This window comes from Phoenix dactylifera, chromosome 12, assembly GCF_051530095.1.
Source record: "Phoenix dactylifera cultivar Ajwa chromosome 12, Ajwa_hap1_PhDact_Kaust_v1.1, whole genome shotgun sequence".
Classification (NCBI taxonomy): Eukaryota; Viridiplantae; Streptophyta; class Magnoliopsida; order Arecales; family Arecaceae; genus Phoenix; species Phoenix dactylifera.
The window spans coordinates 221652-238634 of NC_143201.1; the positions used below are offsets into that span (position 1 = coordinate 221652).

The 16983-nt window shown below is 37.0% G+C and overlaps 1 protein-coding gene across 3 annotated transcripts; it reads left to right on the plus strand.

Annotated features, from left to right (window-relative positions):
* Positions 1-1722: 1722 nt before the first annotated feature.
* On the plus strand, positions 1723-16918 carry LOC103712230 (vacuolar cation/proton exchanger 3-like). Of its 3 annotated transcripts, XM_017844064.5 has the most exons (12): positions 1723-2274; positions 3257-3517; positions 3648-3715; positions 3843-3871; positions 8793-8989; positions 9069-9278; positions 10142-10276; positions 10740-10856; positions 10927-10980; positions 11229-11345; positions 15301-15397; positions 16636-16918. In XM_017844064.5, exons 2-12 carry the CDS (start codon positions 3257-3259, stop codon positions 16656-16658), a joined length of 1308 nt encoding a protein of 435 aa, XP_017699553.3. In that variant the 5' UTR covers positions 1723-2274; the 3' UTR covers positions 16659-16918. The 3 variants fall into 3 exon arrangements, with proteins under 3 accessions (XP_017699553.3, XP_088564372.2, XP_089782729.1); XM_088708246.2 differs by lacking the exon at positions 16636-16918 and having other exon boundaries at positions 1851-2274; positions 15301-15445; XM_089926603.1 differs by lacking the exons at positions 1723-2274; positions 16636-16918 and having other exon boundaries at positions 3113-3517; positions 15301-15445.
* Positions 16919-16983: the final 65 nt, after the last annotated feature.

Genomic DNA, 16983 nt, shown 5'->3' on the forward strand with positions numbered 1-16983 from the left:
GGCTCCATTTTTGTTGATCGACATGTGGTTAGGTCGAACGGTTGCACAGGCATACCATTAGTAGAAGAAACCACAAAAAGGTAAAGAGGTAAAGTGGTAGTAGGTCATTCTATCTAGAACTTCAAGGACTTTCACTGTTGAGGCATCGCCTTCTTGGAGAAAGGTTATCTATGGGTATGGAACTAAGTTGCAAACTATAGACTAAAGATAAACTAAGATAAGAAAAAGTAACCGAAGATAATAAAATAAATAAATTGATAAGTGTTTGATCGGCCAAGAGTCCCTTCTCAAAATTATATTCTAATATTTATTCAATATAGTTTTAATGATCATGTAATCATCTGTTTCTATTGCTAATACTTGTCTATTCAAAAGTTAGTGCCACTTGCTTTACACTTTCCATGTTCCGGTAACGGTCTTCGTTTCAATAACATGTTATAATTTCTTTGCTAGGTTGAAGGTCTAATATTCAAGGACTTTAAGCTTGATACTTAATATTTAGAAAAAGTCACTATTGCTCGACCTATACCTTTAGAGTGCACTTACAAGGATGGTTCATTCTGCCTCGACCAGTATCCCCTTAAACTCTACTTGGCTGTCAAATGCTACGTGGTAATTCAGTTATTTTGAGTTATCCATTTCAATGCATTCAACTTATCCCTGTGACTTTCATCGGAACTATATCTTTTTAGGCCATTAGGATACGATGCAAACAATACTTTCCATCTGTCATTAGTCGATGATTAAAAGATGGATGAGATAATTCTATCACCATATCCTCAATAATCAATATCAGAAAATATTTTTGCATTTATAGCGATTGATAAGCCTTTCATCTATTAGGAGGCATCATCATTGCTCCATTTAAGAGGCCCCCCCCCCCCCCCCCCCCCCCCCCCCCTCTTCCGATACCCTCGAGTCAAAATCATGGGTGCTATGGTCCCATGTTACCCTTACACCCAGATAAAGCACACTCAACCTCTGAAAATAAATTTTGCCTGCCTTGCCTGCCAAGCTTTCCTATGTCCTGCGTCAAACCGCGTCCGAGGGCCATAACGAGTCAGAATTAGCGTTGGCTTAAAAGATCCCCGAACATCTGGATCAACCTGTTCTTGGAAAGGTCGTAGGACCAAATCACCCGCACTCTCTGATCTTAGAGGCTTCGGCTTTCCGATCTGGGAAAAAGGAGCCAAGAAGCCTTTTTATGGCACGCACGGTGGATGCTTGTATCTACTAAGATGCCATTGTGAAGGAGAAATAACACTCAGAAGATTGAAAACAGTGTCAATTGTTTGGCAGATAATTTTTCTAAAGTTGCATATTGAATGCTGCTACTATATCAATCAGGATGTGCTGATAAAGCTTGAAATGATTTCGAAATATATATATATACACACACACAAAAGCATGCAACTAATAGAATTTAAATTTTGATGTCTAATTTAAATCTAACTAAGTAGTTGCCATTATTCATATGCATCGTATAAATATATATACATATGTGTGTGTGTAAATTAAAATTATTTATTTATCTGCATCGGACGAGAGGCGGGGCATATGGGTGGGAGCCAGTAGTTCGTACGTACGAAAACCCCGGCGGTTATGAGAGCGACCGTTGGTTAGTCATAATGGAGCCCATTAAGGAAAGACAAAGCGGAGAGGAGGCAAAAACGTGAAGAATAAAGAAAGAGGGCAAGACTAACGGTTTTTATTTGGCATCCCATGGCCGCAACGAGAACGTGGCGAGGAGCTTCTATTCCTTCTCCTCTCGGCTCCCTCTCCTTTTCTTTCCTAACCCCCCTCTCCCCGTTTATTGTTGTTATTTTTGCCTAGCGCCATTATTTATTCTCATTATTCTTTCCTGAACAAGCGATACTCGCTGCTTCTCTCTCTCTCTCTCTCCATCGTGATGGATCGTTTGCCAAGAAATTTCCCTTTCTTGGCATCATCATCCATTATCTCTCCCTTCTCCTCCCTGAATCTTTTTCTCTCCTTCGCAAATGATAGATGGATGGATGGATAGATAGATGACCGATCCCGTACGTTCCCCGAAGTTTTCTTGAATCCCACTTGTTCCCTTCTTTGTTCCTCGCGATGCCGGCGGCAACAAAATTCTCCTCCTCCTCCTCCTCCTCCTTCGTGGGGGCCTAAACCCTAGAGCACATATCCGAGAACCCTGTATATATCCCCCTCGCCTCTTTCCTCTCTCCCAGGCGGTTCCGGTTGCGGTCGCGGCGGCTCTCCCTCTCACTCAACTCAGGGTCTCCGCCACAGGTACGCTGCGATCAAGAAATTCCATGTTTTCTTTTTCTTTCTCCTTCTCTCTCCCTCCCCTCCTCTCCACCGCTTTCTATAGTATAATTCCTGGATGGATGCGTATCATCTCCCCTTCTTGGAGCTGCGCAGTCTCTCTTCGTCTCATCTCCCAAGGATTTCCGCTGTGCGGCGACAATGCGAACAAGAACGAACCGCTGTCTCTGTCGTCGGCTCTTATCTTTTGGAAACGAAAAAATAAAACTGTTCCACGACCAAACTGTCGAGGCAGGTGCTACGACTTGAACAGAGGACGGATAGAATTTAAAGATTCGTTGCCTTCCTGTTTTACCCTGCCATACCGTCGCCTTCCTGCCACAGACCTTTTCTCAATTCGCTCCTCCTTTTCTGACCGATGCCGTTCTTGTCCTGACACATTCATTACTGTCATTCAAGTCTTTTCTGATCAGGGGCGTCGGTTGTGAAATATGATACAGAATCTTCTCCCCTGATGTGGAACCAGAGTCAGCTCTACCCTGCTCTTTTTTCAGTTATTAACATGCCATTTTCATGACCTCCAAGGACATTCAGGCCTCCAAATTGTTGGTGTATCTGCAACTATGCTTGTTGGGATGCTCTTACTTGGATTGGTTTTTTTTTCTCACTTCTTTTCCTCTTTAAACAGATGGAGAAGATGAGTGAAAATACCCAGATGTCCACAGTGCATTCTCATCTTGAAGTGAATTTTCCCTATGTTTATTTTGTAATGCACCTTGCATGGTGGCTTGTTTCAAATATCTATCAAATATATTGTGTAGTACTTACTACGTAAATTTAACTGTTATATCTTTCTTGAATTGTAAATTGGTCAAATTCATAATCTTAGTTGTGGAAAAGAATAGAATGCATTTTTTCATTATGTGATTCTAATGGTTCCAAAATTTCTTTATCCATTTTTTGATTTGCTACTTATTGTTCCATATCAATGTCTTGATTAGAACAGATGGGTTCAGTGAATGGTAGATCGGACAATGAGTTTGAGGATGAAAGCCTTGTTAGCCCTGACACGCTTGCTAGGAAGTCTCTTGGTTTGGACAGAGGCCAGCATGGTACCCTTTCAGATGCTGAACAAGATTTTTCTGTAAAATATCTGAAGAGTCAACTGTTCAGGAGCATAAAGGTTGTGCTATTTACAGCCAAGATAAATATATTGATGCCTTGTGGGCCTGTAGCAATCTTGATCAATTATTTGACTGCTAACCATGTGAGTTTACTGATCTATACGCCATCCCATTGTTGCTTTATCTACAAACATTAGCAAATCATTTTAGATGCAATATAAATCCTGTTTACTGCTCTTGTTTCTGTGACATTTTATTTTCAAACTTATGCAGGCATGGGTTTTCTTTCTAAGCATGTTGGGTATTATTCCTTTAGCAGAACGTTTAGGATTTGCTACCGAGTAAGAAGTCTTATCATTTTTTTCTCCAATCATTTATTGTATTTCATGCCTTCGTTGATAGATATTCTCATTTTATCTATGCATCATGACCGTAAGCTGATATAGTTTTTCTTTCCCTATGATGCAGGCAGTTAGCATTCTTTACTGGACCAACAGGTTAGCTTTTGTTTTCCATAAATATTAGAATTCCAGGTCTCTTTTTTCTTGGTTTTCTATATTAAGCTCAGGTATGGAGCATTTTACGAGTCATGATATACAGACACTGCCATTGTGGTGATGGCGTAGATCAAGGACCATTGAAGATCCTTGTATTCTTTTAAGAAATAAAGCATATCCAGGACTAATTATAACACACATAACCGTGTAACATGATGGTGGATTTTTGTAGTTAGCAATCTATCTCTTCTCCACATTTCTACTATTATTCTCTCTTGGGCTGCTGCAAGTTTTTCATTCCATTTTGTTCAATTAACTTGAAAAAATTTGTGAAAAACTTGAGAAACCAAGATTTCATCGAGGACAAACAACCCTAGGTATATGCATATTATGGGATAATAATTCATCGAGGAAAAATGATTGTACATGTATGCATATTATGGGATAAGCCCTCTTTTAGATGATATTATGGCTATGATATACAAACATAGGCAATTCTTGCGCTCTCGGCAAACTCATTTCAAGTATCTTTTGAAATGTATGCCTGGTAGATGCTGATGGTGCTTGATACTCCTTTGGAGATAGTCACAAAATACAATGGTGAACAGATTGGGGAGCACAAACATAAGTTCACTATACTTATGGTTTGGCTGGAATGTTCTTGAGAGTATTTGCCTCTAAATACTACATAGTGAAAATTAAGGTATGCTGAACCGGCCCATACCGGCCGGTTCACCCATATCAAACCGATCCGGTCCCTGACCACTGGTCTGGTTCAAGCGTGGAAAATGGGGCCGGAACCGAGTGGTACAAGTCCGGTATCGGTGCGAACCTTCGCACCGGTGCCTGCCCTCAGGGCAGTGCACCCGCGCGCGGTTCCTGAGGTAGCGCACGGATGCGCACCCGCGCGCGTTGGCCAATTCGAAACTGGTTTAAACTGGTTCGAACCGTACTGGTCCAGTAGGCGACCGGTATGCCTACCGGTATCGGTACAACATATCTTACTGAAAATCGATGAAGGGTCTCTCAAAATGAAAATCAGCATCACTGATCATGATCTACAATATGTAAAATACTTAGAAACTAAAAAGTATTTATTTTGGAGCTCTTTTGCCAGTAAAAATTGAATGGTTGCAATATAGCTAGTGAGCAAAAACATAGCATAAACTATTTCAGTTGCAATTCCAAACATATATGCAAATTAATTGTTAGCTAGTTTGGATATTTTAGAGCTATGGATCAAGCTAAAACATGATATCACAATGTTAAAATTGTCGATTTTGTTTTCACTTGATGCATGAATAGAAGATCTCAAAAACTTATGATTTTTTGTTACTAGGCATTTTACATTGTCGTAGATCATGATCAACAGTGTTGATTTTTATTTTGAGAGACCCTTCATAGATTTTCACTAGGAAGCAGTTCAAGCCAAATACTCTCAAGTATTCTAGCACAACTCTCTCTCTCAGATGTGCAAAACCAGGATAAAAGCTGATTTTCAAAAGAGGATAAAAGAGGGACATCTTTTTATATTCAGCAGGAAAAGAGGACTAGTCTCTATTGGGCCAAAGTTTCAGATGAAGCTCTTTTTGCATGGTGTGAGTATCAATTAGGCAAGCATAATTGAGGAGATTGGCAGTGTATATTCGTTGCAATATGTACTAATGATGAAAGGAGTGTGAAAATGTGAAATTTATTTTTCAAAACTTGTCCCATTTCTTACAAAATTAGGTAGGTCACTTAAGGTGGTGGAAATTTCAACTCCCTTGTAGTGACTTCGACTGAGAGATGAATTCCCATATTAGTGCTAGAGTGGCAAGAGTAGATATACGCAATTGTCATTATCTTTTATTTCTATTCAATTCTCTTTGGGGACGAGGCAATCATTTTCTTTTAATGTAAAGTTAAGGGATCTATCTTTTGCCTAGCTTTTGAGTTAAATAGTGTAGCTGCCATTGTTTTTTCATATATTCTAGGTTATTGCATTTTCCATGATTTATCCTTTACTCATTCTGCAGATTAATTATTTTCATGATGAATTGTTTGTAAGCATGTAGCCATGTGATGATGTAATCATCCTAGTGTGATGTCCTAATGCAAACAATCATTGTTAACAAATGCTCCTCAAGTTTTATAGTATCAAGGAAATGGGTTATTTGCAGGCTTTCCTGTAAACTCTAGAGTCCTGCTATTGGATGATGAACCCTCTTTTCACAGCTATTTTTGTGATTGCTTCTGAAGTTTGTATTCTCCAAGAGATGCTAAGGCCTTGAGTCACTGCTATGATTTTTGGTTACGATCTCTGCCAAGAATGTTTCTACTTTCTATCATGTCTTTGTTGGTTCAATCCACTGGAACATCTCCAGAATCCAGGAAGTTGTTTGTTTGTAATAGTTTGAGACATGGTGGATTTTAAACCCTAACCAAGATGGCTAAGAAACTGCTGGTTCATCACTAAGGAGCAGGCAAGGTTGGGAGCTTCTTAGTCTCTTATTATGGTTACTAACTGCTAGTTCCTATGCGAGACGAGTGCTGGGGGCAGACCGCATTATCCTTAAGAGGGACTCCGCCATGGTGATTGAGGGGATCCATGGATCGGGAGTGCTGATAGGGGAATGCAATTGCTAGGCAAATGCATCTCCCATCGGGCCTCTCATGCTTACAGAGAGGCCAACAGTGCAGCGGATTGAGTGGCCTCCTATGCGGCTTATTATTCAGACGATTTTATCTGGGTGGACCAGGCTTTTGTCCTGTCTCCCTTGCGGTCTATTTTACTTTCCGACTTTCTGGGCAAGTCCTACACTTGTTATGTGTGAGCTGCCGATGTACCCAAAAAAAAACTAGTGACACATGACAACCCGATGTTTTCTTCACCTGAAGGTCTCTCATTACAAGTGCGGTAACTACCCTCTTTTGTCATGGCAATAAGAGCTACTATTGCTTCAGGAGTTAGGATCCCTTCACATGACCTACCAGCACCCATTTGCTAACACAACATTTGGCATGGTTGCCAGTTTTCAGTTTTTAATTTTTTTGGAAAATGAAAATAGCTCCTCTTTTTTAAAAAACCAAAAACTTAGAAACTTGTTTGGCAGCGAATACAGTGACAGTGGTGATGGTGACCAGTGGTGGTAGTGGGTGGCAGTGATTGCCAGTAGCAGGGGGTGATCAGCAATGACCAGCAACAAGCAGCGGGAGGCGGCGATCGGTGGTAGGGGTCAATGGCTGGCAGCGATGGCCAGTAGCAGGTGAAGGTGGCGGCCAATTTGGCTGTGGTGACCAGTGGTGAGCAGTGGGAGTGGTGGTAGGCAGTTGCCAGCTTTCAAAAAAAGTCAAAACCACATTTTCTGGTTTAATCAATTTCTAGAAAATGGTTTCCAGTTTCAAAAAACTGAAAATGAAATCTGTGTTACCAAACACCTGTTCTGCCCTGAGTTGTGTTTTTGGAAAGAAAAACTGAAATCTGGCAGCCTTGCCAAACAGGGCCCAAGTGATCAAATCTATCATGATTTGGTGACTTGGGAGGCCTCTCAACTCTTCCTTCCTTACATTCTTTATTTTCATGAAAAGTACGTTCTACAGATGCATATTGGTCCATTAATTAAATACTTAGTATCATCTATTAGGGCCCTATGAAAACCTATTTAACCTTGCTTCTATGCTTTGTGATTCTTTTTTTTTTTTAAATTTTTGATTATGGTGAAGAATTTTTTTTACCATTTCAGAGTTCCTGGTATCTATAACTCACATCTGTTGATTGTGGTACTGATTCATGTTTCACACTTTGTGTCCCACCAGGCGGCTTTCTTTTTAGACTTTTCTCACCAATTTCAATGGGTTCCTTTCGATGGTTTGCTTGTAGGGATCCGCATGCTGGTTTTGCTGCTCTACTGAATCTTAAGTTACATTTGATACCCCGTCATTAGCTTCTTGTGATTCGTGAATGCCCTCTTACACGGTTGTCCCAAATTTGGTGACTGATGCTTTTATTGCTAGAGTTATCCGGTTTTTGTGTTTTACAGTCATCCTGCTGGATGAACTGCCTGTCTAATTGTTATAGTTCCTAAGATTAATCAGATATCTGTTAACTTTATGATTAGGATATATAATTTCTTTTTAATTTCTTTTTTTTAATAGTTTCCTATCATTTAGCTTTTTTTTACTAATTTATTAAATTTCGATATATGATTTTACTCTTAAAATAACATGATGAAACACATGGAACACAATACTGCTTTTACTACATCCTCCAACAAAAGTTGCATGCATGATAAGGTTGTCAGGTATATCTTGAAAGAGAAGGATGGTGAACACTTTACATTTTTTTTCCTTTTCCTTTTTCCTGAGAGGAGAACTGCCCGGGAGCTACCCAAATTTGGATGCTTGGGATTCGCTACTCAAGAGTTGAACTCAGAGCTTCCAGAATTAGATGAAGGTGGTCTTACCACTGTGGCAATGCCCAGTTCAAGTGAAGCTGTTGGATGTTAATCTTTTTAGCTGGTATTGATGGAGATGCCAGGACCAAACTTGATCACTTCAAATGTTCTGATTATTTCCTCAAAAAAAAGTTCAGTGATCTTCCTTATAATTGCAAAAGAAAATAAGATGACGTCTGTTTTTTGTAAATTTTAATGAATTCACTTGAACTTGTCCAGAGAAACCTAATTTATTGAACAATTCATTCAACACCTGCTTCCAGTTTGATTGTGATCGATCTACCAATCTTGGAGATTGACACATCCTACTCACCCCACATCACGGTTATTTTACTTATCTAGGAAGAATAATATTTGAGTTAATAGTTGATTTTTGTTGAATTTATTCTTAATAAGTGCTTTCTATATATATGGCATTGGCATGATTATTACCATTATGTCTGAATGATTCACTTATTATTTTATCATTTCAATTTGACATGCAGTGGGTGGTCTTTTAAATGCTACATTTGGTAATGCAACGGAATTGATAATATCAATCTTTGCACTGAAAAGTGGAATGATACGTGTTGTTCAACAGTTACTTTTGGGATCTATATTGTCAAACATGCTGTTGGTCCTTGGGTGTGCATTTTTCAGTGGAGGGATTATTTTTATAAAAAAGGAGCAAGTTTTTAATAAGGTACTTACTTTCATATCTAGTGGACATATAGTTACTTTGTATCATGAAGTTTAGTGAGTGCTTCTATTTTTATGGACAGGCGGCTGCTGTAGTGAACTCTGGATTGCTTTTAATGGCAGTCATGGGCTTACTGTTTCCTGCTGTGCTCCACTATACCCATACTGAAGTACAATATGGCAAGTCGGAATTAGCCCTTTCAAGATTTAGCAGCTGCATTATGCTCGTGGCTTATGCTGCCTATCTCTTTTTCCAGTTAAAAAATAAAAATATGCATGATCCAGTTCACGAGGTTGGTCCTGTATACATTATTGCAAACAGCTAAGTATAAATGATGTGCTGCATTCTTATGGCATTTCATATATAGCTGTGCACTATAAAGCATTCCTTTTATGTGGATAGCCTTATAATGTTGATTGGCCTGCTAAAATGAACATTAAATTGTAACTGCTGTCATTCATTGATGTTCTGGTGGTTCTTTTTCTTAAACTACTTGATTTTGAATGTTGGTTAATTTTTTGTCCTAATAGCTTTCTTACTTTATGGAATTAGCTAGTTTCTTGATAAGTTGGACTATGATAACCTCCTTTATAATGGTTGAATGCCATGATACATAGAGTACCAGCCTGTTAACCAATCTGACATCTGGGTCCATAGTAGAACTAGCAAATTGTTATCCATTTACAGCCATTGAGGAGGGGAAAAACACTTGTCCATAGTTTTCCTTTTTATCTCTCCTTTAGGTTAAAAGTGGTGCATCATGCAGATTATGATCATAAATAACTTCTCTGTGATGATTATTAAATTCAAAGACTTGTCTTTCATTATTTCCTTGAACCTTAAAATGGAGAATGCTGTTGCTAGCCTTGTTCCATCGTGTTTTTTAACATCTCTGTAGTCAGAAACCTACACTTGTTCCACGCTTGATTTACCATAATACTTAACTTTTCGGAATGCAGATTAACATATAACTGAGAATTAATTTAAACAAAAGATAAATTAAACTAATTTGTGATATGCTCTATTGTAGCAGTGAATTGTTGGCAGATGCACAAGTTTGCTTATGCAGATACCCCAAATTTTTTGTATTCATGCAGTTCTATCATACTTGGGTTTCAAGATTGTCAAATGATGTTCTTTAAATTAATGTGTAAGGGAGGAAGCCAGCATGAAGGTAGCTTAGTTGATGAGGAAGTCGCTGAGATTTCTCAATGGGAGGCATTCATCTGGCTTGCAATTTTGACTGCTTGTATTTCAGTCCTCTCTGAATACTTAGTTGATGCCTTACAGGTAATATATCTGGTAATTATGATGTTACCTTTCTGGTTCACTTTTTTTTTGGGTATTTGGTGTCATTTATTGTCATATCAAGTATTCAGCTTTATAGTTCTTGTTTAATAACTAAATGAAACAACCATTTACATAGAGATACTTAGGGATTACATAATAGTCGAGGACATCTTCAGAATAACATCCATGAACTACATTCCATGCCACTCTTTTTTTTTTTTTTTAACTGTTCAACAAAATAAATGTGCAAATTCAAATGGATTTTTTTTTCATGTCTATTGATTAGAAATATGTTTTAAATGCACAAGCCATGATTAATTGATTTTAGTTTCATATCTGACAAGAGTACCAGTTTGCTTAAATTCTCCTGTTGCTATTTCATTATTTATTTCTTTCTTGCCAATATAATGTCTTCCTGCCACTATTTCATCCACAATCTATTTAGTTTGTGTTTGAATTACAGGGAGCTTCAGTTGCATGGAGAATTCCTGTTCCTTTTATAAGTGTTATTTTGCTCCCAATTGTGGGGAATGCTGCTGAGCATGCAAGTGCCATTATATTTGCCATGAAGGATAAACTTGTAAGTTTCTTAACTCTCCATTTTCTTTTCCAGTCATCCAAAACTGATTTTTTTCGACTTCCTTATGTAGGACATTTCCCTTGGAGTTGCAATAGGATCATCTACACAAATATCCATGCTTGGGGTAAGCGTACCTCTACATCTTCTTTTGCCTTTGTCATCACGGAAGTTATTTTGATATCTAAGAGTTGTTTAAAAATGTACCAAGATGCAGCTAAATGTAAAGAATGCACCTTTTTATAGAATTGTATGCTTGGAACAACTGTTACTACAAAATTAAATAGATTCTGCTTTGAGCTTTGTTGATGTTCTTCGATGATATTCTCTCATCTGCATTATGTATCTAACTCTTTTTGTTATACTGTTTTGCAGATCCCATTCTGTGTGGTAATAGGGTGGATTATGGGACAACCAATGGACTTAAATTTTCAACTCTTTGAGACAGCAACCCTCTTTATTACAGTATTAGTTGTAGCCTTCATGTTGCAGGTACACCTCATGCAAATTAGGAAAATAACAGTATCTTCTTCTAGAATTTGGGAATTATTTCTTGGAAATTGAAATGATGACTTTTCTTTTGTTCAGAAATATAAATGTAGATTGATCTCTGGCTTCTTTCCTTAAATGGGTTGCCGCTCATCCTTATATTCTTCTTTGTCGACAAAATATATGGCCTGATTAAGATCATTTGATAAATTTTGACATTTATTCCTCTAATTTGATCATAAATAGTGAAATTAACTACATGTTGGCAACCAAGGTTTCAAATTCTGCCGAAACGGATGGTGTGAATGGTACCAATACCATTCTCGCATATTTCTGACACCAGTACACGGTGTGTCAGTACTTAGTATTGTACCATTCATGCAAACAAAGGGCAGGAGATCTAGTATCGATATTTGAAACCTTATTGGTAATAATATATTTGGTTTATCAGTTGCTCTATAATCGCTTGTTCCTAATTTTACTTCTAATAAAAATTTATCTTAGCTCAACTAAGCCTACATCCCAAATTAGATAGGGTGGGCTACACAAATTCTTTCCTCCATTCTGCTCTATATAGAGTCATACATTTTAAAAGATATAGTGATATCAAGTCTTTTACTGCTATACGATTTTTAGTCGACTTCTTCTACCTCTCTTTTCTTCTACATATCACTCATTCATACTGGCGCATCCTTCAGCCTATGTTGTACATGTCTAAATCATCTAAGTCATACTCTCATTATGTCCTCGATTGGTGCTACCTCCACCTTTCTACGAATGACTTTATTCTTCATACTATCTTTTCTTGTATTACAATATATCCACCTCAACGTTCTCATTTCAGCCATACTCATCGTGTACATGTTTTCAAATAGTTCAATATTCTGTACCAAGGTTCATCATCTTGGTATTGGATTTCGTACTGGTTACATCTTGGTACAGTATTGGTACGCCCAGTACAAGGCTCGATTTAGTATACAGATACTCGATATACCCCCCATACAGTGTACTGATTTGGTATCGCTACTATATGGTACACTTGATGTCACGCCCCTAACCCTAAAATCATAGTTCGAGGGTATGACAATTGTCGTATACATCACAAAAGTTAGCCTTATAAGCATGCAAGGCTTTCCACCTGTTAATGAATTTAACATAATCTAGAAAATATAAATATAAAATTCATACACAGGCAGTAATGATTGTCAAAATGACTAAACTATTAAAGAAAGTATCACATATATTCGTACACACTACCTCAAGTTATAAATAGGTACCTTCTTCCAAATTTACAGCTCAAAACTTCTAGTATTTAAGTTATTTATACATAATTGTCAAACAACACTTTAGTACATATAAGTTGACCAAGACTAAATCTACTTTAACTACAAAGATGGCATTGCTCTAAGTGCTCTCCCTCAAAGTAGATACCAGTCTTGTCTTTTGTTCTTGGATCTAGAAAAAAAAGTGAAACTAACAAGCTTCACGGCTCAACAAGTAATAAATCCACTTTGTAGAACTGGATCAAGCCATATTAAATAATTTAGCTCAATGAAATTATACAAGGCATGATACGTCTTTATAAGTTCATAACATTTACTTTCAATAGTATCCACATGGTGAAATAATATATTTTGTCTTTTGAATAATATCCACATAATGAAGCAATACATTTTATCATCATAAAGTAAAATCTCTTATCTCTTATTCAACTATACATACATTCATATGCTTGATCCCGAATATCAAGTTTCTAATTTATTTTAGCTCTACAGCCATGACTGTGGCTACGTTCATCCCCTGTGACATGGGTCACTGCCACATTTAACCCCTATGGCAGGGGCTCATCAAATTTTGGAACGATAATCAGTGGCCGCATTTAACCCCTACAGCTTAGGTCATGCTGGCATATTTACCTGTTATGGCATAGGTCACGTAATCAAGTCTGGATCCATATCATACTCAAGCTGAGAGTCAAGTGATACACACACATAATTATACATATATATGTATGCACATATATATGTAGATATGCATATACATATATATACATACACAAAATCCAAGCATTCTTTTCTTTTACAATACCACTTCGAGTTTTACACTAAGCATACAACAAATATAACTTCACATGGTTGATCCAATTATATAAAAGTTATACATAATAGGTGATAATCATGCAGTTAACTAATGGTAATGCAATCATAATCAATTTCATATAATTACAGAGATTTTATATACATAAATTTGGAATCGTAATAATAATTTGCACAATATTAGATATGGATTATTTTGCAAATAGTTTTAAATAGGCACTATAAAGTGTAAAATGTTACTTATCTTGCATGCACCTACAACTAGGTAATCTAATCACTTTACAAAGATCATTGGGGACCTAATAATCCAAAAACCACACCTATATCGAATCAAAGCCACACTAATATTTTAATATAATTTCTAAAAATTTTCCAAAATTTTGAAATTTGAATTTCTAGCTAACAACCATTATAATAGGAGAAATTACAGCTTTTCTAGTAACCAAACTACTAACCTTGCTTTATTGAATAGTGCCGCACTAATATTTTAAATAATTTTTAAAAATTCTCCAAAATTTTGAAATACCAATTTCTAACTAACAATCATTATAACAGAAAAAATTATTGCTGTTCTAGTAATCAGACTACTAACCTTGCCATGCTTTCATATACCGAGAGATCGTAGGTGGCACGGTGGGGGAGAGAGATACTAATGGGGATGGTGAGAAAGAGAGTGAGTGGAAGAGAGGTCTGCTATTACATGCACAGAGATGGGAGAAGGGAGCACCCCTAACACACGCACATTCACACACGAAGGGAGAAGAGAGAGATATAGGGGGAGAGAGGGGTGAAGAGGAGGAGAATGGGAAGGAGAGAGGTAGGAGTCTGAGGCGGTTGGGCAGAGAAGGGGAATGAGAGAGGTGATGGGGTGGAGCTTGAGTGCTTGTTGGATGGGAGATTGGGTGCTCGTGGGGGTGAGAGGCAAGAGAACTTGGGTGCTCGTGGGGAGCTTGGGTGGGGGATAAAGGTGGGGCGAGGGCTTTGAATGAAGAAGCAAGGGATTCGTCCCATGTTCTCTATCTCAGATAAGAATAGAGCACCATCTTACAAGCAAGCTCTGATATGAGTTGAGCCTAGGCCATGGGCTCGAGTATTATATTCGATACGCACCAGTATCGACCAGTATAGTATACTATGTTCTGTACCATAAAGCATAAGTAGTTGTCTGTTTGTTCTATAAATTTTTTCCTATAACTTAGCAGGTACTCTACGATCGTATAATATCCCAATTGTGCTTCTCAATTTTATCCAATATATTTTAATCTTATGGATAACATTCTCTTCAATCTTTCTATTCTTTATGAATAATCGATCTTAAATACCAAAAATTATAACTACTAGAAATTTCATGATTCTTAATTTTTCGCTCCACTTTCATTTCTATTTTTAATTTTACTTAAACTACATTCCATGCATTATGTTTTCGTCCTACTTAACCTAAAATTCTTAGATTCTAAGGTACTTTTTTATAATTCCAACTGATGATTGATTCCAATCTTAGTTTCATCCAGTAGGACTATTCCATCCATACATAGCATGCACTAAGGAATATAATTCTGAATATGCCTAGTAAGTTATTTATAACTAACGCGAAAAGATAAGAACTTGGAGCAGATTCTTGATGCGAAACTTATCATGATTAGAAACTCACTAGTATTACCACCAATAGTTCTCATTCCAATGACCAATCCATTATACATGTTCTTTATCATATTAATATATCTAATAAAAATTTCGTTCTTTTCTAACACCCACCACACTTCTCTAGTGACTATACTATACTTTTTTTAAATCAATAAAAACCATATGAAGATCCTGTTTTTTTTCTTTATGCTTATCTTTCATCTCTAATTTTATTTCAGGATGGATCTTCAAACTACTTCAAAGGTTTAATGCTTATTCTTTGCTATCTAATAGTAGCTGCCAGTTTCTATGTACATGTCGATCCTGCTTCTGTTGGTAAGTTCCTCATAACCTCAATTTCTGAAAGTATTTGAGTAATTTGACATCTGATGATATATATCATGTTGATGGACTATATGCTACCATTACTTTTGTTTTCCTCGAGGAAATTGCAAAAAGGATTTTTCTTCAGGAATAAGAAATATTGCTTCTGTGTCTTTTCAACTTACAAGAATCAATTATAGATCACAAGTTCATGGCTTTTGATTGTTATCAGTCTTAATTCTTGCAATGTTATCATCATTCAAAGTATCAACTATCAAAAGTTTGGACTTAAGATGAACTGAAGGTAGCAAAAGTTTGAGTTGAATTAAATGTCAGAGACATGTTTCTCAACTCAATCCTTTTATGCTCTCATAAACAGCTTGTCTTTAAAATACTATTTAGAATTCAGGATTTTACATTTCTTGGACCTTGTGCATGAGTATCAGATCATGTAGTGGTGTTTGAGGACGCTCAAGTGCTTTTGCACATGTGCATTTTCACATCCTTCGCTTGAAAAGTTTGTTGTAGGTAGTGCTGGTAGGTACTGTATAGTCAAAAAATAAGGGATAATACGTGAATTTTCAAAATATAGTCTACACGGATGAGAAATTATATTATCTTTCCTTGGCCTCATGCTCTAGAGAAAGTATCTAAATTCTCAAACTTGATCCAGATACAGATTGAGTGCATGAAAACAAGCAACATTAGAATGCAGTCGTCATCTCAGTGTCTAATATTCCAGATGAATATTTAGCAAAGCCATAAATTTTGATGTTACATGTCAGGAATGCCTGTATGTATCCCTACATGCTTGTAAAATTGTGATGACTAAGTCTTTTTCTTTGTACAGACAATGCAATTTTCTTGATTGTTAATTTGAAATTAGAAGAATCCATGTGTTATTTTTCATCACCTGGATCTGCAAAAAGCTGTAGTGATCACAGAAACTGATGAGAACTTTACAGCCTTGATTTCTGAGATTCACGAGAACTGTTTGGTGCATGACAAGAAGTCATGCACGAATTAGAAAATTTAGTACGTGTTTCTCTTTTGATATGTCTGCAATATATGTATTTGTTAATGGTGTATGTGACATTTGCTGCTGTCCTTAGGTATTGTCTTGAGAACATAAACTCATGTTGCATGTTCAAACATTAATACAACATTCACTAATAGTCAGCATGCTATCTGTATTTCTTTCTTGTGTGCATTTGCACTACCAATAACCAAGTAACTAATTGGTTTTGCAGAAGATAAATCTCCCCAGGGCTAGGAGTTAGGGATTTATACTTGTAGTCACAGAACTCATGCTCAACCATGTCCAGCTGCCTTATGATTTTTGGTCTTTGGTGCAATACCATAGCACAGATTGGTTACTCAGAATTTTATGGTTTCGTTGTTCTCTGCCTCATGGGAAATTTCTGCTGCGGTAGGGCTGAAGATTTATTTAGAGAGCTTCATTTATGTAATTTGTAGAGGAAAACTGGGATGATGTCAAAATGCTGAACCATAATAAAAGATGATAATTCTCTAACTGCTGTCATTCTTTCTTTTCCCTTCATTCACAATTTTTTCTACTATCATCATAATAGTTGACA

What these genes read in the sequence shown, in the direction of transcription:
- LOC103712230 (XM_088708246.2), top strand. Translation starts at nt 3,257, where the DNA reads ATGGGTTCAGTGAATGGTAGATCGGACAATGAGTTTGAGGATGAAAGC. An exon ending in ATTATTTGACTGCTAACCAT is followed by an intron (nt 3,518 to 3,647) that starts GTGAGTTTACTG and finishes AAACTTATGCAG; the next exon opens with GCATGGGTTTTCTTTCTAAG. An exon ending in TTGCCATGAAGGATAAACTT is followed by an intron (nt 10,857 to 10,926) that starts GTAAGTTTCTTA and finishes TTCCTTATGTAG; the next exon opens with GACATTTCCCTTGGAGTTGC.